Source organism: Pleurodeles waltl, chromosome 12, assembly GCF_031143425.1.
Source record: "Pleurodeles waltl isolate 20211129_DDA chromosome 12, aPleWal1.hap1.20221129, whole genome shotgun sequence".
In the NCBI taxonomy this organism is placed as follows: domain Eukaryota; kingdom Metazoa; phylum Chordata; class Amphibia; order Caudata; family Salamandridae; genus Pleurodeles; species Pleurodeles waltl.
This window is the reverse complement of record NC_090451.1, coordinates 66,347,731-66,375,656: the sequence shown is the minus strand read 5'-3', so window position 1 is coordinate 66,375,656 and position 27,926 is coordinate 66,347,731. Positions and strand designations below refer to the sequence as shown.

At 46.4% G+C, this 27,926-nt stretch overlaps 1 protein-coding gene across 1 annotated transcript in view; it reads left to right on the top strand.

The window, feature by feature from the left end:
* The window catches only part of PIAS4 (protein inhibitor of activated STAT 4), a 207,083-nt gene that overhangs the window by 93,318 nt on the left and 85,839 nt on the right, over positions 1-27,926 (top strand). Inside the window, 2 exon segments of the mRNA XM_069216339.1 lie at positions 9,266-9,339; positions 19,544-19,704. Coding sequence (XP_069072440.1) covers positions 9,266-9,339; positions 19,544-19,704 — 235 coding nt within the window.

The window sequence follows — 27,926 nt, the reverse complement described above, 5'->3', positions numbered from 1 at the left end:
AAGCTACTTGCCTGCATCTGTGGGGGGCAGCACCATTTACAACATCCATTACACTGCCCTCTTGGCCATCAGACCCTCTGAGGAGATCTGCCCCACCACTTCTCTGGGGTCTTGAAATGCTGATCCTGCCCAGAGGATCCCTAACCCTACATCTGGGGTACTGGACCCCTTGCTGCAACCAATGCTTGTTGGAGGTCCTATTGGAATCCAACAACACCAGAGCAGACCTACCTTTGAGCGACTTCAGGATCCATAAGGCTATTCAGGAGACTGGCTCCACTGCCCTGTCTCCCCTCGTCACCAAGACACAGAGCAAGTCCCTGACCACTGCAGCCTGATGCCTCATATCACCTCTGCACCCAGGACCTGCAGCCCGAGTCTGAGGGAGTCGAACGTGCCCAAGGGCTCCTAAGACCTTCGGGAGGTGAGCCCATTGCTGGCTCTGGGGCAGACTGGACTTCCAGTTGCTGCCTGCAGCCTCTTTCCGCAGGCCCCCTCCAAGTTTGAGTAACTAGCACCGGATCCAGTGCCAAAAGAGACCACTTCACCTGAGCCCCACAGCCTGAGAGTGGACCAGCAGTGTCCCCACGTGCCAGAGGACACCCAGGGATCAAGCCCCCTTGTGGGTTACCCTGGGCTGACCTTCCAGTCCCAGCAACTTACCAACAAGATTGTTTCCCTTTGAAGTGAATGGGACACCTCTGCACAAGAGCCTCGCAAGGTGACTTGTTTGGGTGGCCTTGGACCCTGCATATACACCCTGAAGTCCTGGAGAGCAGTCCTGTAAAGTCTCTTTGAAGTGTCCAAATGCAGTACATGTTTTTCTCCCATAGGATAACATTACCACATCCAAAAAGTGCACTAAGTATCAACTTGTGGAAAAATCTAGATCTCAAAGTACTCACCTGATTCCGGTGATCTTGGTAGCTAAATGGATTTAAAAGTATGTTATTTTTATAAATTGGTGTTGGATTTCTTTGAGTGTCTCTCACTGTCAATGTGTCCGCTTTACATGCTTAACACTACCCTCTCATATGCATAACTGCTCTCCCACACTACCACAAAAGACTGCATTTGGGATGTCGTTTGTTTCTCCGTAATAGCATTGGGGTTGGCTTGGACTCTTTGCACAGTGTACTTCTTTTTGGTCCACTACATAAAGATTCAGCATCCCACTTTTTGTGACTAGTAGAAAACCTAAAAACTCCTAACTTTGTACCAATGCAAACATCTGTTAATCACACATCCTAAGCTCTCAAGTAAACTTATCACACATGAATGCTTGTTCTTCAGTTCGTCGATTTCCTGAGACATCAACAGAACATTGTCCCAGTACACAATCTGGTGACAACCTCCGTCTTTGAGATATGTCAACAAATCCTAGAACCTTGCTGAATTGCAGGCAAACTGATAACACTTGAATTAATATAGTCTGTCTCCTCATTTGAACTCCAGAAAACAGTCAAAACACTGTCTTCGGACTGAGACACACATCCTTCAGGTCTAACTCATCTAGCAAATGGTAAGCAACTTTGTTAATCTGGCTGAAAGAGTTCTCCCTACCTGCACCACGCCACAAAACAACATGGAGATTTGTTTTTTAAAAGGGTGGGCAGGGCCAAGCTGGGGATCTGGGTGGCTGGTGGTGGTGTGGGGGAATACAACAACTAGTAAAGAAGGTATTGGAAAAGTAGCGTTTGGGAGGAGGAAGTGAAGGTGGATTGTGGAAGCTGTGTACTCTTCAAGGTTGCCACCCACTCCTTCAAAATATGTTTGCTCTCCCAAAAAAAAAAAAGCAGCAAAAAGTGTTTAAGGGATAGAGCAGCATTTGATAAAGATAATTGGTGGAGGCATAACTGTGTAACAGGAATCGGTACTGGAGTGAAGTACCCTCTTTTTGGCATGGTGACACCCACTTTTTGCCTAATATCAGTGTGTTTTGACTGTTTACTGGGATCCTGCTACCCAGGACCCCAGTCACTGTGATCTCTCCTGCTGGATTTGGTTGCCCCAAACTTTTTACACTCCACAATTGGCATACTGGTGCCCCATTCAAGTCTCCAGTATATGGTACCTAGGTAGCCGGGGCATTGGGGCACCAGGTGTTCCCCATGGGCTGCTGTATGTATTAGGCCACCCATGGGATCCCATGCAAAAGTGCCTGCATACACACTGTTCACTACAGGTCACTGCACCAGGTCACTACAAGTCACCCCTATGGCAGGTCCTCCTTTAGCCCATTGGGCAGGGTGCAAGTACCTGCGTATGAGGGTACCCCTAGAGGAGCAGAGGTGCCCCCACGAACTCCAGCTCCATTTTTCTGGACTTCTTGAGTGTGGGGAAGCCATTTTACCCGTGTACTAGACCACCGGTCACTACCTGTGTCCAGCTACATAATGGTAATTTGGTACTTGGGAATGTTTATTATCAACATGTCTGAATCATACCCCAATACAGTTGCCAGTATTGGTTGTATGATTCCATGCACTCTGGGGGCTCCTTAGAGGACCCACAGCATTGATCGTTCCAGCTTACATGGTTTTCCTGGGCTGCCCGTGCTGCTGCCATCCCACAGATGGGTTTCTGCCCTCCTGCTGCTTTAACAGCTCAAGCCCCAGGAAGGCAGAACAAAGGATTTTCTTTGGGAGAGAGAGGCTACACCCTCTCCCTTTGGAAATAGGTGTTACATGGCTCGGGAGAGCGGTAGCCTTCCCAAGCCACTGGTATGCTTTGAAGGGCATATTTATTGCCCTCCTTTCTTAAACCAGTCTGCAACCAGTTCAGGGGCCTCCCGTCCCTGCTCTGCCACGAAATTGGACAATCAAAAGGTAAGTTACCACTCCCCTGTCCATCATCATCATCATCCCAGTGGTGGTGCCCAGAGCTGCTCCAGGTGGCCACTTGGTCCTGCCATCTTGAATTCAAGGTGGGCAGAGGCCTCTGGGAGCATCTGAGTGGCCAGGTCAGGCTGGTAATGTCACAGCCCCCTCCTGATAGGTGGTCACCTTTCTAGGTAACCAATCCCCCTTCCAGGGCTATTTAGGGTCTCCCTCTTGGATGGGTCCTTAGATTCGATGTGCTAGATTCTAGCAGGACTCTTCAGCAGCATTTACTTTGCCTTCTGGCCACTGGAACTGCAGCTGGACTTCACAAGAACCTACAATCTGCAGCCTTGGTGTCGACAACAACTGCAACATTTCCCCAGCTGTGCATCCTCTGAGGGCGACAAGTCTTCAGTCTGCACCAAAAAGCAGGAAGGAATCTCCCGTGGAGTGAAGGGGTCACTCCCCTGCATCCGCAGGCACCAATTGCAATGATGACTGGCTTCGTGGGTCCTCTCTCCTGCAACTCTAACTGGATCCTGCAACACAGGTGGGAGTCTTGAGTGGTCCACTCTACCAGCTGTCCAACTTTGGAGGTGGTGAGTCCTTGCCTCTCCATACAGGACAAAACCCCTGTGCACTGCACTTCCTGCAGATACCAAGGCTTGTTGGCTCTTCTTCTAAGGGATCTTCAGGCTCTGTGTAACCCTGGCCTCCAGCACTCTTCCTTGCAACGCATGATCGCATGCTGCTCCGACGACGTTGGACTCCTTTCCAGGTGTGCTGAGTGGGCCTCACTGTGACTCCTGTGCCTGCGAGTTACCAGTGGGGGCTGTAACCACGACTTCTTGCTCTCCTGACTGCTGGGGGGACACATGGGACTCCCCTTCTTGGGTTGAGTCCCCTTGTACCTTCCTGGTCCCTGGCAGCTCTGCAACTCCTCTTCTGCAAATCTCGCCTTTGGCAGGGCTTGTTGGTGGTTTTTCCACACCACTGATGGACTGCAACTCTTGTTCTGGTGTGGTGCATTGACTGCATTACTTCTGGAACTTTTCTCCTACTTCTGTGCTGCATATCAGACTCCTGGTCTTCACCATCAAGCTTGTTCTGCATCTCCAGAAGGGTGGATAGTGGCTCTTTCCCAAACCCAACACTTCAACTGGAACTGGAGTTGGTCCCTTCATTTGCAGGTCCTCGTCTGTTTGGATCCATTTTCGGTGTCTTGCAGTCTTGCTTGGGTCTTGCTCAGCCCTTTCACAAAGTTTCTATGGGGTTTGGGGGGAAAAAAAACAGGTACTTACCTCTTCTCTCCTGGTCACTGGTGGGCACTCTGGTACTTACCTTTTGGAATTCAAAGCTCTTCCAGCTCCCCTCTGCAGATTCTACTTACCGGGGGGGGGTCAGTCTTTCACATTCCATTTTTTTTCGTATATGGTTTGGGCTCCCCCTAGGGTCACTATTGTTGTTGTACAGTTTTCTATTACTTTCTATGCTCATTCCTGACAACTAAGGTGTAGAGTATTGCCTGAATAGTATGTTAGTATTTGTATCATTAAAATAAACTACCTCTATTTTTGTAATGCTGTGTGGTTCTTTCATGTGTGTAAGGGCTTTGTGAATATAAGTGGTACTGCATGAGCTTTGCATGTCTCCTAGATAATCCTTGGCTGCTCATCCACACCTACCTGTAGAGAGCCTGGCTCCCTAGAACTGACTGCACCCCAGTAATAGGGGATACCTGGACCTAGTGTAGGATGATAACACCATAGATGCTCACCACACAGAAGGCCAGCTTCCTACGTGTACCAAGAGATGGTCAGTGACCCACCTGTGGTAAAATGCCCTAGAAACCCAGCTTATAAGACTTGAAGGTTATCTCTCAATAGATGGATTCCCCACATGGCGTATTGTTTGTAAGGCACATGTTTGTTTACTTCTCTCACTCTTGTCTGTCTCAAAGTGCACTCCTGAAACCCTTGTTTCAAGGCAAAACATTTAAGTTGTTCACCAACTGTTTTTGCCCCAGCAAGAAGATAATCACTTGTGACCCGCTACTCTGAAAAGCAATGCACACAAACTTTTGTAATTTCGAACAGCCTGTAAACCCATACCTGGTTTATAATTTTTTTTCCATAGATTCAGAAACAAGGCCAGCCTTCCTATCTCTACTTTCAAGACTGTTAACCATACTTATTTTTCAGCATTTGTGCTTTTACTCTTCCACTTCTAGCTCTCAACAATCGTTAACATTGAAGGTGGAACCTCATTACTTACTGCTTTAAATCTCCTAAAACATCTGCTTCCTTGAGGGTTAAAATTGGGTGTGTGAAAGATCTCAGCCAGAGGAACAGTTCATTTACTGGCCGCCTCTTATGACCTGCACCAAAACATTAGTTTCCAGGCATTCTGTGCATATGAAGCTACATCTCATCCAAGGCAATCTTGGTAGATACGCACCACACTATAGATTTTGAAATACCTTTTCTAATCAAGACTCTCTGCATCCTTTTTGCAGATTTCTGTGAATCAGTTTCTCCTAGTTTAGGCTTAATTAAAAAAAAAATGCAGCCTACTCTTCTGTCTGGTGCACACCGTGTTTGCGTTCTGTAAAAAGCAGTTGTTTGAATGCGTCCCTGTCACCTGGTTTACTTGAACATCCATGCCTGTGCCTCTTGCCATATCAGAAACTGCCAAGGACCCAGTTATGTCCAGAAGCTTGTCCTAACATTGTTTAAAATAACTCTCCAAACTGATCTCTACCAAATTTAAAGACAATTAAGTTGGGATCTCTAGTGCAAGCTTTGCACTTTAAACCTGGTCAAGAGCATAGCCCCCCCCCCCCTTTTTTTTTTATAGAAGTCACTCACTTCCTGTAGAAGACAGTTTCAGATGAAAGGTTGAAGATCATACCTTCTGTAAAGAGAGACCACTTTATTCTCCTCTAGTTGTCCAAGTTCTGCAGATCGTCTGTACTTGCTGAAAGATCTTATACAGGAGCTTTCCACAAGACTTCCACAACCAGGTCCATCATGTGCGACTTCTTTGTGAGCTTTATGATAGTCTACTCTTCTCATAAATTCCAGCAAAACATAAACAATCCTTAGTTAGCAGTTGAACGCGTATGGTACCTTGTGTGCTGCTCGTGCAGATGTCACCAGAAGAGAAGTAAGAAATTGGATGCAATTCTGATGATCACTTGCATGTTGAACCATCAGAGGAAGTTGTGGGGGAGAATGGTTTAGGCTGGGGATCAGTCTAACAAATGTGATATTTGTGTCACTAAATGATGGCCAAGTTAACCTTCTCCAAGAGGTGCTACCTCTGGGTGGTCTGACAAGCATCCATGACTTATGAGAAAGAGCCCCTTGAACAATTTGCTGATGACAACTGGAAAATGTCATTTTTTTGGGGGGGGGGGGGGGGGGGGGGGAGGGGGGGATTCCAAATTAAAATCTTCAAAATCTACCAGACCTATCCCCATTTTGAGTTTAGTTTGGAAGCAGTGATAACCCCTACTGAAACCCCAGCCATTGGTAGTACCAACTTTGCCCCTGTCACAATCCACTGTTTCCTGTAGACAAAAACTACGGAGTACCCACTACATCAGCTTTTCTGAACCATGAAGTAAAAGTTGCCTTTCATGACAGTATGGAGGAGGTCTTAACATAGTACCCCTGGTTACATCATCAGATTCCGTAGGTAATTAAAAAAAGAGAGAAAGCCATGGGGAAAATGTATGCTGCATGCAGCAGCCGTTATAGACTCATTCATAAAAATAGCTCAAACCAATTTTAGGCATCTGGCCAGTGGAGTTCTAGTACAAACATTTTTCTGTCTATGAAGTGCATAATTTGGCCAGAGGTGCTATCTTGTTAATTTATTTGGTTGTTTTCTAAAGCGCCATCTGCCATCTTGTTTTAACACAAACCATTTTTTTTTTTTTTTTAATACATGAAGTTGAAATGTGACATTGGGACAAATGTCACTATTAGTTACACGTGTGCTGGGACTAGATAGCAACTGGGCAGATGCCATAAGCTGGCAGATCAATGTGAGAATCTACAGAAGAAACCTCTTCATCTTTCAACCATGGTAGAGTCCACAATGGAACCTGCTGAAAAATACCACCCATGTGAGATGTGCCTTTTGAAAGTAGGTGGCGGTGCCTACCGATGCCGGGTAGAGGGATTTTTCAATACCCTGTTCGGAAGACTACAAACTGATGCTTGCAGAAGGTAGACTTAATTCTTTTGTATTGTGAGACCTTGACTGACTCGATAATGCATCATGGAATATTCCTGTGTTGCTTAACCTTGCTTATTTAGGTTGCTACATATGTTGCGGTGATTCTGCCCAGGTAGCTTAGGAACATTTGCAAATAAAGGCACCCCATTCATCCAAATCTTTCAGTTGTCAACAAGTTTGATGGTGCTGTTCATAACTTTTCGACAGATAGTTCTTCCTTCATCTTAATTTTTGGACACACTCTGGGGCTCTAATGAAACAACCTTTCAAGCCTCTGCAGAAGGCATTGAATAGCTTATTTTCATGGAACACTGCTCTTTTGCAAGTTGTAACATCAGCAAGACAAGTTGATGAACTTTTAACTCTTTAATCAAGGTCCTAGCTTTTTGCAGGCAGTTCACCTCAAACAAACCTGCACTTTGTGAGCCAAAAAACAGCCCAATTTCACCTGAGTGTGCAGGTAACCAAGACGTTTTTTTGCCGGCTTCGTCAGGTATGGAAAGATCCCTCCGTTCTTTAGATGTAAAGCAAGTTAACTGAAATGTTATGTGGACAAATATAGAGATGATTTGCATTCTGACCTGTTTTTTTTTCTGCAACCCCACCTAAAGACAAACTCTGTGCAAGCAGGGATAAAGCTTACTGAACAAGTGATTGTTATGGATCTGATTTAATATTTTGGCAGAATATTCAGTCTGCTGGAGCAGTATTTGGTCAATAGTAGAAAGTCATGGGGATTAAAAGTGGGCCCTGATGTGTACTCGAAATCTGTAGGTCTGGCTTTAGGCAAGCCCTTTTGATTTCATTAAAATGATTTCATATGAATACTTATAGAAAATGGCACCCATTCATGCCATATGTATATTCATATAATCCGTTCACTAATGCTCTCTGAAATATTACGTGGATTCAGCACTGAGGGAAATTAATCTGCTTGGTGGGTTCCAACAATGAACTGCTCCCTCAAAGGCATGGCAGACCAAAAGCCTGATCTACGTTTATTGATAGTTTGCCAGGTAAATCATTGGTAGCCTTAGTCCTTGTACATAAAAAAGGGCTTGGGTTTTCTGATTCAAACATAATTGTGTAAAGTTTTAGTAAGCGTTAAAGACCTGTGTGATGCCTCGCAAACAAAGGTTCAGTACTGGATAAGAGAACTTAATTGTAACAGTTCACCATCCTGTGTTCGAGTTGCTTGCAACCCAGTCTTGTGGTGTTGTCTTGTTTCACTGGTAGCCCAGCTCCTAGTATACCATATTCTTACGTAACTCTCAGAAGGCAAGTAACCAGTTAGTATGTGTGGATGTGAAACTAAGATGTTCAGATAGGAGGTTTAGGTTGTCTTTCAGTTGTCTAATCCAGCCATTTATGGTTCCTGTTTAGTCTGCTCAGACTTTTACTTTACAGCAGAATGACAAACTATTGAGTAGGTTACCCAGGTTGTACAGCTTAAGCTCACTGCTCATTCCCACATACTCCTATCATTCTTAACGATGGGTAATCCCATACAGGACCTTATTGTATTGATTATGTTGCTACTAAATTTTTCTTTGACTCCCGAGTACTCAATGGGATTGCAGTACAACATATTGCAAGAGGTGCTGCAGTACCCAAACCTCCTTTTCGATAGTTAGTGGTTTGCTCAATTCAAATTTAGCCCAGAAAGCTAGCAAATGTATCCAAAATTGCTTGCGTACAGATTTTCACACTAAGTTACTTATGTCTGTTGCAAACATTTCTCTTGCTTTTCCATCTTTGTAAAATTTAAAGAATGCACGTAAAAAAAAAAAAGTGCGGACAATGGTTTCAACTTTGCACACACATGCAAGCGGATACAGTCTGTTAGACTGCGGTTGGGAACGGAGGATCTTGTTGATGGCCAGAATATTTTTTTGGTATAGGTGACATGAATAATTTTCTCTGTGGCCAGGCAAGTTAGCCATCAATTATCAATGCTGCTCGCCTAAGCCTAAATGGTATAATGGTATTTTATTGGGTTCTTAGAGTCTCCTGCACATATCCATGCAGTATAACGTTGATCCTATTTTCAGAAATCTAGCCAGAAAGTGCATGGAGCGCATTTATACATTCTAGAAGCAAATTTTGAAGAGGTAGATATCTTAAACGCTGTCACGTCAGTTTATATTTGCCCATGACGGACAAAAGAATGACAGTTTACTGGTTTCTTTTCTGTTTAGTGAAGGAGAAATTACGCCTCGATCCAGACAGCGAAATCGCCACCACTGGGGTTCGAGTGTCTCTCATATGCCCAGTAAGTCATAATGATGGTCTTCTGTGCATGTGGATAGGTTAAAGTTTGCATTGTATATTGAACTATTCATGAAAGGTAGGTGTGTGTGACAGCATTTGTACTGCACACTTCTTACAGCCTCTCAGTTTGACACTCTTTACAGTTTGGGGAGTCTAATGAACTAGTCAAACTGAGTGGCTGCCATTGCCCAATGTATTGCGTAGTAATGGTTCAAAATGAGTCAAATAGAATATTTTATATTGATTTGATATTGTGTGCCAAAGGCTATTTATTTTATCATGCTAGTGTGCATGGTGATAAGGATAATATTCTGCAGACACACTCCATTAGGTGATTCTGTAGCTTTGTTTTTGTGAGCGTGTGGTATGTGCTAAGTTAACGTCTTCTGGCATGAAGGTCTGTGGGAGAAACAAAACTGGCTGTGAAGGTGGAACTACCTTGGCAACTGTATAGCTTTATGCCATCTTCAAAACGAGATGGTCACTGTTTATACTGAGATGATTTTCAAAAGGTCTACATACGTGCTTTGTTTTTTAGTAAATTATTAATTTCACACATTGCATTAATGCCAGAGCATTCATGGCTCTAGTAAACTAGAACTGTCCAGAAATTAACTGAGTGTAAAACATTTAAACATGCAGTGTTGACCAGGATCGTTTTCTTCATGGTGGGTGACTTGGAAAAACTCTGCCTATTCGCTTCACATTGTGGTTTATTGACATATTCATTCAGTGAGCCATGTGTTTAATTAGCATTCTTCCAACACTGTAGAAAGCAGGCCTGGTGTCTGGTGGGTACCTAAGTCACTTAGACCAGGTCACCCCTATTTGTGAAGTGTGGGCAGTGGCTAGAAGCTAGGCTCTCTAGAGGTAACTGTGGGTGAGCAGCCAAGGCTTATCTAGGAGACATGCAAAGCTCTGGCAAAACCACTGTAGTCACGCAGTACTTGCGGACATCAAAGAAAACACTCAGTTGTACAAAGATAAAGGTACCTTATTTTTGGTCACACAATACCACAAAGTACTAGAAGGGCAACCCTCCAATAGGAGGTAAGTAATACACTAATTATATACTCTAGTAAAAAAGAAATGGGCATAAAAGGTTAGAAAAGAGTACAAATGCAATTAGACAATAGTGACCTTAGGGGAGCCCAGACCATGCACTAAAAAAAATGGAATGCGAACACAAGACCCCCACCTAGGTAAGTGGAATGTGTAGAGGGGGGTACTGGATAACAGTTCCTGTATTTCAAGCCCACACAGCACTACAGAAAAGGATCCCACACCACAGAATAACCACGCAGAGGGCTGTGCGTTACAGGAAGGAGTGCTGAGGGCTGGAGCTGCACGTAGCCTGAAGTTCCCTTGGAGGAGATGCAAACAAGCCTTGGCAGCTGCAAGAGATGCGGTGCACTGGGCTATTGCCTGTGTGGGGAAGGCAAGGGCTTACCTCCACCAAAGTTGGACATCTGGTAGAGAGGACCAAGAGAACTACTCTGGACCACCACCTATAATGCAGGATTCACGCAGCTCAGAAAGAGAGGAGGTCTATGCAGCCGGTCGTCGTTGAGGTAGGTGCTTGCAGATGCAGGGGAGTGACTGCTTCACTCAAAGGGAGATTCTTTCCTCCTTCTAGTGCAGACTGAAGACTTGCTGTCCTCTAGAGGATGCACAGCTGGGGAAATGTTGCAGAAGCTCGAAGGAGCCGTGGAAACAATGTTGCAAGAAGAGGCTTCTTTGTGGATGCAGACTGTGTGTTCCTGGAGGGTCCAGTTGCAGTTCCAGTGGCTAGAAGTGGCAGTTGCAGGAGTCCTGATGGAATCTTGCAAGCTGAATCTGAGGACCCACCCAAGAGAGACCCTAAATAGCCCTGAAAGGGGGATTGGTCACCTAGCCAGGTGACCACCTATCAGGAGGGGGTTCTGACGTCACCTTCCTGGTCCGGCCACTCAAATGCTCCCAGAGGTCCTGCCAACCTAGGATTCAAAATGGCAGAACCCAGGGACGCTCTTGAGGAGCACTGGGCCCCACCCCTGGGGTGGTGAGGGACAGGGGAGTGGTCACTCCCCTTCCCATTGTCTAGTTTCACGCCAGAGCAGGTACTTGGGGGTCCCTGAACAAGTTTAGACTGTGCATAAAACAGAGGGCACCAAAAGTGCCCTTCATAGAAGTAGCTTTGGAAGGCTACCCCTTCTACACCTTTGAACACCTATTTCCAAACGGGGAGAGTGTTACCGTCTCTCCCTCCAAAGGAAATCCTTTGTTCTGCCTTCCTGGGCTTGAGCTGTTCAAGCAGCAGGAGGGCAGAAACCTGTCTGAGGGGTGGCAGCAGCTTGGGCTGGTTGACAAACTCTGGAAGCCTGCTAGCAGCAATGCCAGGGGTCCTCTAAGGAGCCCCTAAAGTGCATGGAATCATACTTAAAATACTGGCAAACGTACTGGGGTATGATTCTGACATGTTTGATACCAAACATGCCTAGGTTCGGAGTTACCATTATGTAGCTGGACATAGGTAGTGACCTATGTCCAGTACACGTGTAAAATGGCATCCCGCATTCACAAAGTCCATGAAAATGGCACTCTGGTTCGTGAGGGCACCTCTGCTAATGCAGTGGTGTCCTCACACACAGGTACTTGCACCCTGCCCTCTGCGCTAGGGGGGCCTGCCATAGGGGTGACTTACAGTGACCAGGTGTAGTGACCTCTGGTGAAAATGGGTGCATGCACCCTTCCACGCAGGCTGCAATGGCAGGCCTGGAGATCACTTTGCATGGGATCCCCATGGGCTGCATACCCCAATGCCCTCGTACCTGTGTACAATATACATGGGACCACTATTATGCCAAATGTGGGGTGAAAATGGTACAAGTTACCAAGTTAAAAGGGAGAGAGCTTAATCACTGTGACCCTGGTTAGCAGGATCCCAGTGAACAGTCAAACACACTGACCAGAGGCAGAAAATGGGGATAACCATGGCAAGAAAGAGGGTACTTTCCTCTAAACACCTATTTTCCATATAGACATGCCAGTGACACAAAAGTAGAGTTTGATGGCATGTGTGGCTGTAGATGCATACTTTGCATAGGTCCGCCATCTAGTGTTGTGTCCTGAGTGTTACAAGTTGTTTTTCTTCAAGAATCCTTTTAAGTTACGAGATTGAGTGGTGACTCCTCTTGGTGATAGTGTGCATGGGGCATCGAGTTCTTAGTTAGATTGTTTTTGCTCCACTGTCTGGTTTGGATGTGTGTGCCTGTTTTTCAAGTATTCCTCGGCTCGGTCTATTCTGAACTGCTCTTTTCCGTCTTTCTTTTAGTGACGGTATTGTGAGTCGATTGTGGTTTCTCTACTTAACGTGGTCAGTCTGAATTTCTGCGTCAGGACTTTGCTCATTGCCCTCAGGAGTTTCAGCGCCTGTCTCGGGCCTACTCCTCCAAGTGGTGTAAAGATATGTGGGGTTGATGGAACGGATTCCATTTTGGTTTTGCTCTTGATTCAATTAGAAATACCCACACACCGACCAAAACCTGGTGTGTAACTTATGCCTTTCCCCGGGCCATAAAGAAAGCTGCTATGCCGGTCTATTTGATCCAGAGAGAGCATCTGTTGGAGATGGCGTCAAACACCAGACGACACTCATGATATTTTCGGGGGTAGAGAACGCCCAGGAGGAGATCCAACATGAAGATGCCTTATCGATTTTAGAAGATTTGGAATCGGACGTCCAATCTGACATAGAAATTTCTCACCTTGGCGCAACCTGCGAGTACATCAGCCCCTACCTCCCATACAAAGACTCAAAAGAAAACTCAAACGAGTCGGCTGACCGCCACTGACTTTGGGCCATGGTCTGATCCAAAAGATGCCCCTTCTTCCAGCTCTGCACCGAAAATTGCCAAGACTAAGCTGTCTTCAGCATTGACCTCCATCTCCGTGGCATCCCGCACAGCCTCTGGATCAACTCGACCCTTAGATCTGAGTGTTTCGGCACCGAGCAAGAAGCTTTCCACTTTGGCCTCGGAGCCGACGCCTTCGGTCTGACACAGTTTCCACTCCAAGAACTTTGGAACCAAAGAGTCTACCTTACAGAGGCTCCAGTCACTCCTGGAAAGGAGCCTATTCGAGAAGTGATGGACCTTCGTCAGTGCCAGCTCCATATCCAAAAAGAAACCGGAAGTATAATTGCTTCTCCCCCGTTTCAATTGAGAGAACTTTCTTTTCAAGAGGCCTTGGACACTAGTTTGCCACCTAAAACGGTCTCCAAGGACAAGGCTCCAGTTCCACCCCATCCTTCTCCTCTACACTCTTGTACTCCTTTTTACACCTCCCCAATCGCCTCCACCTCTTAGCGAACCACAATTCTCTTCACAAGGTTCACCTCCACTTCAAAGAGATGATTTAGAGGACATGCCCAAGGATATTGACCCATGGGATTGATATAATCCAGATCCCATTTTACCTTGATCTATATCCTGCATGCCCTTAGATTCCGAAGATGCAACTTCATATCAGCAGGACAAAGCACGGGGAAGCTGCATACCACAACGTACAAATGCACACTGACCTTATTGAAGAGGATGTCCTCTTTGATACACTCTCTAACACTCATAGAGAGTAAGTTCTTGCCTATGCTACCAGCAATGCTTAGACATGCTGTCGACATTTATAAAGAAACTGTTAGGTTAAAGAGTTATCACCCCAAGGGTATATATAAAAAAAATAAGACTCCACCCACAGACCCTATATTCGTTCACAAATTCCTCCTGACTCAATAGTCGTCAACACGGAAACGTGCTAACAGCCAATCAACAGAGGATGCACCTCCCCCTGATAAGGAAAGCAAAAAACTAGATCCTGCAAGGAAAAAGGGTGGTTGTACAAGCTGCCAGTCATTGCCGTATCGCCAACTCGCAGCCACTCTTGTCAGGACGTGACTGGGCCCAGTGGGGCAAAATGGAGGATCTTCTCTAGTACCTCCTGGAGTAACTTCTAAAAAATGGGACAGGAGATAGTTTGAGAGTTAAACCATTTCCAACAACACTATTGGGTATGCAACAGAGACCGCAGCACACGCTAGTATTAATAACATTAGTATCAGAAGGCATGCTTGGCTTCGATGCTCGGGCTTCAAGCCATAAATTCAGCAGGCAGTTCTTAATATGCCTTTTGACAGTAATGACTTGTTTGGTCATGAGGTGGATAGTATTATAGACAAATTTAAAAAGGACTCCGAGACAACAAAGGCTATGGGGGTGTTACTTACCACACAACAAAGTGGCAATTTATGTTGCACACAATTCAGCAGAGGCTTCAAACCATCCTCTACTGAACCTTCCACCTCTCACAGCAAACAAGACTGAAAGAAGAGGTTCAATCCCTTCTTCTCACTGGGTCTGTAGACCCAGTTCTCCTCTCATAGCAAGGGTTAGGAGTATACGCCCTATACTTCCTGATATCAAAGATGGATGGGTCACTAAGACATATTCAGATCTCATGCCACTCAACCTATACATTCTTTCAGAGCATTGCCACATGGTCAGTCTTCAAGATGTCATTCCACTCTTACAACAATGTAACTTAATGCCTCTTTAGATCTGAAGGACATATACTTTCACATTTCCCCATTCATCCAGCACACCGCAAATACCTCATATTTGTCATTACAGGAAAACAATATCAATTCAAAGTCTTACCATTCGTGGTCACAAGCGACCCCAGGGTCTTCACAAAATGTCTAGCAGTAGTCGCAGAATCTGTTGACAACCCATCCATGTCTTCCTCTCCTTGGACGACTGGTTCATCAAAGCCAGTACCAACCAACAATGTCAGCGTCATACTCTGATCACAGTAGACCTCCTTCACACCCTAGGATTTATGATCAACTTTTTTGGGGGGGGGGGTTCTCAATTGTCCCTTCTTGCTCTGACAGTCTGGAAATGGGCCATTCATTATCATCATCACATTCACTTACTGGTATCTCCCAGGAGTTGACAGCCAGTTTGCAGACCTCCTCAGCTGCATACAGCAACAAGTCCACAAATGGGAATTCAACCCACAGGTCCTTCACCAGCACTTTCAAAAGCGTGGAACACCACAAATAGAGCTTTGCCACAGCAGAAAATTCTAAATGCCAAAAACTTGCATCCAGGTACCCACACCTTCAGTCCAAGGGCAATGCTGAATGGACAAAATGCTGAACAATGTCAAACATTCACCCCCAGTACAGAGATCTGGGCCTAAATCCATTTTTTTTTTTGTTGCTACCCATGCCATTCCAGTGTGGACCTAACCATATGCAAATCGGTCTTGACCCTGTTCTTCATGGGAACAGTCATCCCGAACTACCAGGCCAGGTCTTCCCTGGCAGGAAACGAGCATTGTGGGACCCATTTTGGGATATCCCATCCCCCCCCACCACACACAAACACACAGCTTGAATCCAGTGGCATGGGGAACACAGGAACCATGTCTGGGCATACCCGTCCAACTTAGGGCAATAATTGCAAGAAGAGATGGACGGCATGCTGAACAATGTCAATCATTCACCCCCAGTACAGAAATCTGGGCCTAAATCGACCGTGTTTTTTTTTTTTTTCTTTGCTACTCTTGCCATTTGAACAAACCCTATTTATTTCCAAAAGTAGTTTCACAATTCCACATCGAATTGAATTACCAGTCTTTTTCCCCACAACCAGACTCAGTTGAAGAGAGCTCTTCAAAAACAAGATGTTAAGAGCTATTATGTATTATATTGACAGGACAAAACAGTTCAGGAAATCCAAACAACTTTTTGTAGCATTTTCAATGCTGAGTAACGGTAACCCAATATTAATTTGTATAGCTAGATGGCTAGTCAAGTGTTTAAAAACTTGTTATGCCAAAGGCAGTTACCGATTACCCCCAAAGCACATTACACCAGAAAGAAGGGTGCTTCCATGGCCTTTTTAAGCAACATCCCAGTAGCAGATATATGTAAAGCTGCTACCTGGTCTACACCACATACATTTACTAAACAGTATTGTGTAGATATTTTAAGACGTCAACAAGCCAATGTTGGCCAAGCTGTGTACAGAACACTTTTCAAGCAACTCCTACTCCTAAAGGCTAGCCTCCGCTTACTTGGAGGGACTGCTTTAAGTCTTTGTAAAGCATGAGTATGTACAGGCAGACATGCTATTGAACAGAAAATGTTACTTACCCAGTAGACATCTGTTTGTGGCATGTAGTGCTGTGGATTTCGCATACACCCTTCCTACTACCCGGATGCCTATGGCAATTGTAGTTGCATTCTTATATAGTTATTTTATATATGCAAGTACATGGCATGGGCATCTCTTCCTATTACTCTCTACACTCCTTACCTCTCCCGTCTGCTGGAAAACAGTCTAACAAAGGACTTGATGCCCATGCACACGATCCCCAAGATGAGTTACCCAATCTTGTGACTCAAAGGATTCTTCAAAGAAAAACAACTTGTAACACTCCAGACCCAACACTAGATTGTGGACTTGGTAAAGCATGTGAATCGACAGCACTACATGCCACGAACAGATGTCTGCTGGGTAAGTAACATTTTCCTTTGTGTGTGGCACCCTTCTGTATCCTCTTTGTATTCCTTGTGGCATCTATTAATTGGCTGAACAGTCCCGCTGCAGAAGAGGTGTTGGACTTTTGCTTATGCAGGGTCATCCCCAGTCTTTTTGCCTCCTGCCTCCTATTTTTTTCTGACCTGTTGCTGTTGGCTTTTCAACTCTGAGCACTTTATCACTGCTGTCCAGTGCTAAAGTGCATATGCTCTCCGTATAAATTGTATGTAATTGGTTCTCCATGATTGGCATATTTGTTTTACTGTTAAGTCCCTAGTAAAGTGCACTAGAGGTGCCCAGGGCCTGTAAATCAAATGCTACTAGTGGGCCTGCAGCACTGGTTGTGCCACCCACATAAGTAGCTCTGTAATCATGTCTCAGACCTGCCACTGCAGTGTCTGTGTGTGTATTTTTACACTGTAAATTCGACTTGGCAAGTGTACCCACTTGCCAGGTCTAAACCTTCCCTTTTCTTACATGTAAGGCACCCCTAAGGTAGGCCCTAGGTAGCCCCAAGGGCAGGGTGCAGTGTATGGATAAGGTAGAACATATAGTAATGTGGTTTATATGTCCTGACAGTGAAATACTGCCAATTTCGTTTTTCACTGTTGCAAAGCCTGTCTCTCTCATAGGATAATATGGGGGCTACCTTTAAATATGATTAAAGTGTAGATTCCCCTAGAGAGTAGATGGACATGTGGAGTTTGGGGTCCCTGAACTCACAATTTAAAAATACATCTTTTAGTAAAGTTGATTTTAAGATTGTGCGTTTGAAAATGCCATTTTTAGAAAGTGAGCATTTTCTTGCTTAAACCATTCTGTGACTCTGCCTTGTTTGTGGATTCCCTGTCTGGGTCAGTTTGACAGTTGGGTTGTTTTTCACCTCACACTAGACAGTGACACAAAGGGGGCTGGGGTGTAACCTGCATTTCCCGATTAGCCATCTCTGCTAGGAGGGAGGGGTGGAGTGGTCACTCATCTGAAAGGATTGTGCCTGCCTCTGACAATGCCAGCTCCAACCCCCTGCTGTGTGTCTGATGCCTTGCCTGGGCAAGGCAGGATTTCACAAGTAGGTGTGAGTCCCCTTTGAAGAAAGGTGACTTCAAAGACTAAAATGGGTATAAGAAGGGCACCCAAATCTACAGACTTTAGAAACACTTCTGGAACCAAGAGGAACCTCTGCCTGGAGAAGAGCTGATAGCTGAGGAAGACGTGCTGCCCTGCCTGTGACTGTGCTTTGTGGAGCTTTCCTGCAGTGCTGCTTCTGCCAGAGTAAGAGGGCAAAGACTGGACTTTGTGTGCCTTCCATCTTGTGAAGAAATCTCCAAGGGCTTGAGTTAGAGCTTGCCTCCTGTTGTTTGAAGTCTCAGGGACAGCAAAGACTTCTCTCTGCCAGCACCTGGAGTCTCTGGAGAGACTCCTGCTCTGACAAGTGGTGCCCTGTCCAGTCCCTGGGCCCTTGAAAGGAAAGCTGGTGGTAATGCAAGGAAATCGACTTTGGACGACTCCGGACCTACGCCGCTGCTGAATCCGGTAACGCCGCCTGCACCTGACGCTGTGACCTTCGCTGGAACGCGACACTTCGCAGGCCCGTCGCCGCAGCAGCCCCGCTGAAGTCCGCTTCTCTGTGGAAGTCGCCGCACCACGTCGTGACCGACGCCGCTTGAAGTGCACGGATTCAACGTTTCGCACAGCTGCCGCGATTCCTGACTTCGCGCCTCGGCTTGTTTTCACTCTTCACCAAAGGTACTGTACTTGGGGGTCTACACGACTCCGTGTCCGGCGCCGCTGGTGTCGGCTTGTTGGGAACGACTCCGTCACGACGCCGTGTTAACATCTCATTGAAGCATTTTTGTTTCTAAGCGCTATTTTTGAGTTTAATCTTTAAAAATTCATAACTAGACCTGTGTATGTTGAATTTTTGTCATTTTGGTCTTGTTTTGTTTAGATAAATATTTCCTATTTTTCTAAACCGGTGTTGTCATTTTGTAGTGTTTTCATTAAGTTACTGTGTGTGTTGGTACAAATACTTTACACCTAGCACTCTGAGGTTAAGCCTACTGCTCTGCCAAGCTACCAAGGGGGTAAGCAGGGGTTAGGTGCGGGTGATTCTCTTTTACCCTGACTAGAGTGAGGGTCCTTGCTTGAACAGGGGGTAACCGGACTGCCAGCCAAAGACCCCATTTCTAACAAGAGGTAATTTCCTTGATTCACAACTGCCAGTCTGAAAACAGCTGCAGAATAAAACACCTTGCTGGGAAACGTAAAATTAGCCTCCATCAAATCCAAACTTTTGGAAGGCAAGCTATAGCAACATTCTATATTAGAACTGATCATAGGTTGGATTGCCAAGAAATAATTAATGCTTTATATTTTGGATAGATTACAATAGTAAATATACAATATTTAGGTTCATTTAACTTTTGACATTTCTTACCTTACACCGCTTCGTTATCTTAAAACCTATGTTTCTTGATGCTGGCGTCTTCTTGGGTGAGGCACTGGCTTTGACATCTCCCACATGTTCAGATGCAAAACTCAGTGATGACTCTAATAATACACGAGAGAAGAGGGTTTAGATACAAAATGTTTAACAGTGGTTTTGTGGCTTTTCCCTTTCAGTTGGTAAAAATGCGACTTACAATGCCATGTCGAGCAGAAACCTGTGGACACCTGCAATGTTTCGATGCGGTTTTCTACTTGCAGATGAATGAGAAGAAGCCAACGTGGATGTGTCCTGTCTGTGACAAGGGTGCCCCTTATGACCAGTTAATAATCGATGGGTGAGCTTATACTTATTCTTTTCCTATCACTACTGAGAGCACCCGTCAGTTATATCTTCCTTTCTTCCAATCATGTGCAGCAGGAGTTTTGTGTAGGGCCTGGCCTCGGGCCATGGCCGTTCGCCCATCCCCCTGCAGGCGACCCACCTACTGTGTGCAGCAGGGCTTAGCCATAGGGCCTAATCTACAGCCACGAACTGAACAATCTCTCATGGAAGGCCACCCCTTCCATGCACATCCTTCAACTGATTGTGCAAAAAAACTGATGGAGGAAAAGCTCACACACATCATCAGATGCCCCTTGTAGGAAGTTGGCTCTGTATGCACTATTTCAAAGTAAGGAATAGTATGCACAGAGTCCAAGGGTTCCCCTTAGAGGTAAGATAGTGGCAAAAAGAGATAATACTAATGCTCTTTTGTGGTAGTGTGGTCGAGCAGTAGGCTTATCAAAGGAGTAGTGTTAAGCATTTGTTGTACACACACAGGCAATAAATGAGGAACACACACTGAGACAGTTCCAGGCCAATAGGTTTTTGTATAGAAAAATATATTTTCTTAGTTTATTTTAAGAACCACAGGTTCAAATTTCACATGTAATACTTCAAATGAAAGGTATTGCAGGTAGGTACTTTAGGAACTTTGAATAATCAAAATAGCATACACAGTTTTCAAATAAATCACATATAGCTATTTTAAAACTAGACACTTAGTGCAATTTTCAACAGTTCCTGGGGGGAGTAAGTTAGTTAGTTTTTGCAGGTAAGTAAACCACCTAAGGGGTTCAAGTTTGGGTCCAAGGTAGCCCACCGTTGGGGGTTCAGAGCAACCCCAAAGTTCCCACACCAGCAGCTCAGGGCCGGTCAGGTGCAGAGTTCAAAGTGGTGCCCAAAACGCATAGGCTTCAATGGAGAAGGGGGTGCCCCGGTTCCAGTCTGCCAGCAGGTAAGTACCCGCGTCTTCGGAGGGCAGACCAGGGGGGTTTTGTAGGGCACCCGTGGGGGGGGGGGACACAAGTCAGCACAGAAAGTACACCCTCAGCGGCAAGGGGGCGGCCGGGTGCAGTGTGCAAACACACGTCGGGTTTCCAATGTAAATCAATGGGAGACCAAGGGGTCTCTTCAGCGATGCAGGCAAGGGGGGGGGGGGGGCTCCTCTGGGTAGCCACCACCTGGGCAAGGGAGAGGGCCTCCTGGGGGTCACTCCTGCACTGGAGTTCCGATCTTTCAGGTCCTGGGGGCTGCAGGTGCAGAGTCTTTTCCAGGCGTCGGGATCTGGGAGTCAGGCAGTCGCGGTCAGGGGGAGCCTCGGGATTCCCTCTGCAGGCGTCGCTGTGGGTGCTCTGGGGGGGCAACTCTGGCTACTCAGTCTTGTAGTCGCCAGGGGGTCCTCCCTGAAGTGTTTCTCCACAAGTCGAGCCGGGGGCGTCGGGTGCAGAGTAGCAAGTCTCACGCTTCCGGCGGGAAATGCAGTTGTCTTGAAGTTGCTCCTTTGGAAACAAAGTTGCAGTCTTAGGTGAACAGAGCCGCTGTCCTAGGGAGTTTCTTGGTCCTTCTAGAGCAGGGCAGTCCTCTGAGGATTCAGAGGTCGCTGGTCCTGGCGAAAGCGTCGCTGGAGCAGTGTCTTTTAGAAGTGGGGAGACAGGCCCAAAGCTGGGGCCAAAGCAGTTGGTGTCTCAGTCTTCTCTGCAGGGTTTTTCAGCTTAGCAGTCCTCTTCTTAGGTTGCAGAAATCTGAGTTCCTAGGTTCTGGGGAGCCCTTAAATACAAAATTTACGGGCATGTTTAGGTCTGGGGGGTTAGTAGCCAATGGCTACTAGCCCTGTGGGTGGGTACACCCTCTTTGTGCCTCCTCCCAAGGGGAGGGGGGGGGGGGTCACATTCCTATCCCCATTGGGGGAAATCCTCCATCTGCAAGAAGGAGGATTACTAAAAGTCCGTCACCTCAGCTCAGGACACCTTAGGGGCTGTCCTGACTGGCCAGTGATTCCTCCTTGTTGTTCTCATAATCTCTTCCGGCCTTGCCGCCAAAAGTGGGGCCGTGGCCGGAGGGGGCGGGCAACTCCACTAGCTGGAGTGCCCTATGGTGCTGTAACAGAGGGGGTGAGCCTTTGAGGCTCACCGCCAGGTGTTACAGTTCCTGCAGGGGGAGGTGTGAAGCACCGCCACCCAGCACAGGCTTTGTTACTAGCCACAGAGTGACAAAGGCACTCTCCCCATGTGGCCAGCAACATGTCTCGAGTGTGGCGGGCTGCTAAAACCAGTCTGCCTACACAGGTAGTTGGTTAAGGTTTCAGGGGGCACCTCTAAGGTGCCCTCTGGGATGTATGTTACAATAAAATGTACACTAGCATCAGTGTGCATTTATTGTGCTGAGAAGTTTGATACCAAACTTCCCAGTTTTCAGTGTAGCCATTATGGTGCTGTGGAGTTCGTGTTTGACAAACTCCCAGACCATATACTCTTATGGCTACCCTGCACTTACAATGTCTAAGGTTTTGCTTGGACACTGTAGGGGCACAGTGCTCATGCACTGGTGCCCTCACCTATGGTATAGTGCACCCAGCCTTAGGGCTGTAAGGCCTGCTAGATGGTTGACTTATCTTTACTGCATAGGCAGTGTGAGGTTGGCATGGCACCCTGAGGGGAGTGCCATGTCGACTTAGTCATTTTGTCCTCACCAGCACACACAAGCTGGCAAGCAGTGGGTCTGTGCTGAGTGAGGGGTCCCCAGGGTGGCATAAGACATGCTGCATCCCTTAGAGACCTTCCCTGGCATCAGACCCCTTGGTACCAGGGGTACCAGTTACAAGGGACTTACCTGGATGCCAGGGTGTGCCAATTGTGAAAACAAAAGTACAGGTTAGGGAAAGAACACTGGTGCTGGGGCCTGGTTAGCAGGCCTCGGCACACTTTCAAATCAAAACTTAGCATCAGCAAAGGCAAAAAGTCAGGTGGTAACCATGCCAAGGAGGCATTTCCTTACACACACCCCCCTCGCCCCCCAAAAACGAAAGAGGATGAGACTAACCTTTCCCAAGAGAGTCTTCATTTTCTAAGTGGAAGAACCTGGAAAGGCCATCTGCATTGGCATGGGCAGTCCCAGGTCTGTGTTCCACTATAAAGTCCATTCCCTGTAGGGAGATGGACCACCTCAACAGTTTTGGATTTTCACCTTTCATTTGCATCAGCCATCTGAGAGGTCTGTGGTCAGTTTGAACTACAAAGTGAGTACCAAAGAGATATGGTCTCAGCTTCTTCAGGGACCAAACCACAGCAAAGGCCTCCCTCTCAATGGCACTCCAACGCTGCTCCCTGGGGAGTAACCTCCTGCTAATGAAAGCAACAGGCTGGTCAAGGCCATCATTATTTGTTTGGGACAAAACTGCCCCTATCCCATGTTCAGAGGCATCTGTCTGCTCAATGAACTGCTTGGAGTAATCTGGAGCTTTTAGAACTGGTGCTGTGCACATTGCTTGTTTCAGGGTGTCAAAGGCCTGTTGGCATTCTACAGTCCAGTTTACCTTCTTGGGCATTTTCTTGGAGGTAAGTTCTGTGAGGGCTGTCACAATGGATCCATATCCCTTCACAAACCTCCTGTAATACCCAGTCAAGCCAAGGAATGCCCTGACTTGAGTCTGGGTTTTTGGAGCTGCCCAGTCCAGAATAGTCTGGATCTTAGGCTGGAGTGGCTGAACTTGGCCTCCACCTACAAGGTGTCCCAAGTAAACCACAGTTCCCTGCCCTATCTGCCATTTGGATGCCTTGATAGAGAGGCCTGCTGATTGCAGAGCCTTTAAAACCTTCAGATGGACCAGGTGATCCTGCCAGCTGGAGCTAAAGACAGCAATATCGTCAAGATAAGCTGCACTAAAGGACTCCAAACCAGCAAGGACTTGATTCACCAACCTTTGGAAGGTGGCAGGGGCATTCTTTAAACCAAAGGGCATAACAGTAAACTGATAATGCCCATCAGGTGTGGAGAATGCTTTCTTTTCTTTTGCTCCTGGTGCCATTTTGCTTTGCCAGTACCCTGCTGTTAAGTCAAAGGTACTTAAGAATTTGGCAGCACCTAATGTATCAATCAGTTCATCAGCCCTTGGAATGGGATGGGCATCTGTCTTAGTGACAGAATTAAGTCCTCTGTAGTCCACACAAAACCTCATCTCTCTCTCTCTCTTTCCATCTTTGCTGTGAGGTTTGGGGACTAAGACCACTGGGCTAGCCCAGGGGCTGTCAGAGTGCTCAATGACTCCCACTTCCAGCATCTTGTGGACTTCCACCTTGATGCTTTCCTTAACTTGGTCAGACTGTCTGAATTTTTTGTTTTTGTAAGGCATGCGGTCTCCTGTGTCCACATCCTGGGTACACAGGTGTGTCTGACCAGGGGTTAGGGAAAAGAGCTCAGCAAACTGTTTCAGGACCTTCCTGCAGTCAGATTGCTGTTGGCCAGAGAGGGTGTCTGAATAGATCACTCCATCTACTGAACCATCTTTAGGGTTTGAGAGGAGATCAGGGAGAGGTTCACTCAGCTTCCTGGTCCCCATCTGTTGCCATCAACAGATTCACATCAGCCCTATCGTGGAAGAGCTTAAGGTGGTTCACATGGATCACCCTCTTGGGGCTCCTGCTAGTGCCTAGGTCCACCAGGTAGGTGACCTGACTCTTCTTCTCTAACACTGGTTAAGGGCCACTCCATTTGTCCTGAAGTTCCCTGGGAGCCACAGGCTCCAAAACCCAGTCTTTCTGCCCTGGTTGAAATTCAACCATTGCAGCCTTTTGGTCATACCAAAACTTCTGGAGCTGTTGGCTGGCCTCAAGGTTTTTACTTGCCTTTTCCATGTACTCTGCCATCCTTGAACGTAGGCCAAGTACATAGTCCACTAGGTCTTGTTTAGGCTCATGAAGAGGTCTCTCCCAGCCTTCTTTCACAAGAGCTAGTGGTCCCCTTACAGGGTGGCCAAACAGAAGTTCAAAGGGTGAGAATCCTACTCCCTTCTGAGGCACCTCTCTGTAAGTGAAAAGCAGACATGGTAAGAGGACATCCCATCTCCTTTTGAGTTTTTCAGGGAGCCCCATGATCATGCCTTTTAATGTCTTGTTGAATCTCTCAACAAGGCCATTAGTTTGTGGATGGTAAGGTGTAGTGAATTTATAAGTCACTCCACTCATTCCACATGTGTTTCAGGTATGCTGACATGAAGTTGGTATCTCTGTCAGACACCACCTCCTTAGGAAAACCCACTCTGGTAAAAATACCAATGAGGGCCTTGGCTACTGCAGGGGCAGTAGTTGACCTAAGGGGAATAGCTTCAGGGTATCTAGTAGCATGATCCACTACTACTAGTATGTACATATTCCCTGAGGCTGTGGGAGGTTCAAGTGGACCCACTATGTCCACACCCACTCTTTCAAAGTGGACCCCCACCACTGGAAGTGGAATGAGGGGGGGCTTTGGGTGTCCACCTGTCTTACCACTGGCTTGACAGGTGGTGCAGGAGACACAAAACTCCTTGACTTTCTGGGACATGTTGGGCCAGTAGAAGTGGTTGACTAGTCTCTCCCACGTCTTGGTTTGTCTCAAATGCCCAGCAAGAGGAATATCATGGGCTAAGGTCAGTATGAACTCCCTAAACTCCTGAGGCACTACCACTCTCCTAGTGGCACCAGGTTTGGGATCTCTTGCCTCAGTGTACAGGAGTCCATCTTCCCAATAGACCCTATGTGTTCCAGTTTTCTTGCCATTGGACTCTTCAGCAGCTTGCTGCCTAAGGCCTTCAAGAGAGGGACCGGTTTCTTGTCCCTTACACAACTGCTCCCTTGAGGGTCCCCCTGGGCCTAAGAGCTCAACCTGATAAGGTTCTAACTCCATAGGCTCAGTTCCCTCAGAGGGCAGAACTTCTTCCTGAGAAGAGAGGTTCTCTTTTTGTTGTTGTGTTGCAGCTGGTTTCCCAGTTGTCTTTCCTTTCCTGTTGGTAGGCTGGGCCCTTTTTTCAGGCTCCAACTCTACTTTTTCACCCTGAGCCTTGCACTGTGCCCTTGTCTTGACACACACCAGTTCAGGGATACCCAGCATGGCTGCATGGGTTTTCAATTCTACCTCAGCCCATGCTGAGGACTCTCCAGGTCATTTCCAAGCAAACAGTCTACTGGGATATGAGAGGAGACCACCACCTGTTTCAGGCCATTGACCCCTCCCCACTCTAAAGTTACCATAGCCATGGGATGTACTTTAGTCTGATTGTCAGCGTTGGTGACTGGATAAGTTTGTCCAGCCAGGAATTGACCAGGGAAACCAGTTTCTCTGTCACCATGGTGACACTGGCACCTGTATCTCTCAGGCCTTCTACACTTGTCCCAATAATTAAGAGCTGCTGCCTGTATTTTTGCATGTTAGGCCAGGCAGCCAGTGTGGCTAAATCTACCCCACCCTCAGAGACTAATGTAGCTTCAGTGTGACACCTGATTTGCTCTGGGCACACTGTTGATCCCACTTGGAGACTAGCCATTCCAGTGTTACCTGGAGTGGAGTTAGAAGTGGTACTTTTCTTGGGACAAGCCTTGTCTCCAGTTTAGTGTCCAGGCTGATTACAGCTACGACACCAGGCCTTTTTGGGATCAAAGTTTTTACTTGTACCCAAAATTGTTTTGTGAAGAGGCTCTGGGCCCACCCTCCTGTGCAGGTTTTTGGGGGCCTGTAGAAGATGGATGTCTCAACACTCTTTTCCCCTGGGGAGGCTTTGTGACCCCTTTCTTTTGGTCACCCCCTGTGGAAGTCTTGGTCACCCTAGTCTTGACCCAATGGTCCGCCTTTCCCAATTCTTGGGGAGAAATTGGTCCTAGGTCTACCAGATGCTGATGCAGTTTATCATTTGAACAATTACTTAATAGGTGTTCTTTCACAAATAAATTGTACAGCCCATCATAATTATTTACACCACTGCCTTGAATCCAACCATCCAATGTTTTCACTGAGTAGTCCACAAAATCAACCCAGGTCTGGCTCGATGTTTTTTGAGCCCCCCTGAATCTAATTCTATACTCCTCAGTGGGAAATCCAAAGCCCTCAATCAGGGTTCCCTTCATGAGATCATAAGATTCTGCATCTTTTCCAGAGAGTATGAGGAGTCTATCCCTACACTTTCCAGTGAACATTTCCCAAAGGAGAGCACCCCAGTGAGATCTGCTTACTTTTCTGGTTGCCCAAGCCCTCTCAAAAGCTCTGAACCATCTTCATATTTAGTTACAATCCCTTTAGGGATTTTCAACATGTCAGGAGAATCTCTGACCCTTTTTAAGTTGCTGCCACCATGGATGGGACCAAACCCCATCTCTTGTCTTTCCCTTTCTATGGCTAGGAGCGCTCTCTCCAAAGCCAATCCTTTGGCCATCCTGGTTAACAGGAGGTCATCTGCACTGAGGCTATCCTCAGTGAATTCAGAGGTGCTGGCCCCTCCTGTGAGGGAAGCAGCATCTCTATCACAGTTGGAATCGGGGATTGAGGGTCCCTGATCTCCCTAATTAGGACTGGAGGCGAGAATTCTCCTCCAAGTCACTATCATCATCCTCTGGGTTGTCATCCTCAGAGGGGTTGGCTTTTACAAACTCTGCCAAAAGCTCCTGGAGCTGTTGTTTGGAGGGTCTTAAGCCAATTGGGATTTTCTTTATTTTGCAGAGAGACCTTAGCTCCCTCATCTTAAGATGGAGGTAAGGTGTGAGGTCGAGCTCCACCACATTCTCTTCTGCACCTGGCATTACGTTTCTAAAAGTTGGAATACTTAAGAATCAAAAACTATTTCTAGAACCTAATTCAAACTTTCACAAAACTTTTAAACTCTAAAAGAAATGCTAACGGGGACTACACAAGGTGCTAGCAGGACTTTTAAAAATTTAGAAATAGCTCAGATTGCAAAAATCAATTTCTAATGACAATTTTTTGAATTTGTCGTGTGATCAGGTATTGGCTGAGTAGTCCAGCAAATGCAAAGTCTTGTACCCCACCGCTGGTCCACCAATGTAGGAAGTTGGCTCTGTATGCACTATTTCAAAGTAAGGAATAGTATGCACAGAGTCCAAGGGTTCCCCTTAGAGGTTAGATAGTGGCAAAAAGAGATGATACTAATACTCTATTTTGTGGTAGTGTGGTTGAGCAGTAGACTTATCAAAGGAGTAGTGTTAAGCATTTGTTGTACATACACAAGCAATAAATGAGGAACACACACTCAAA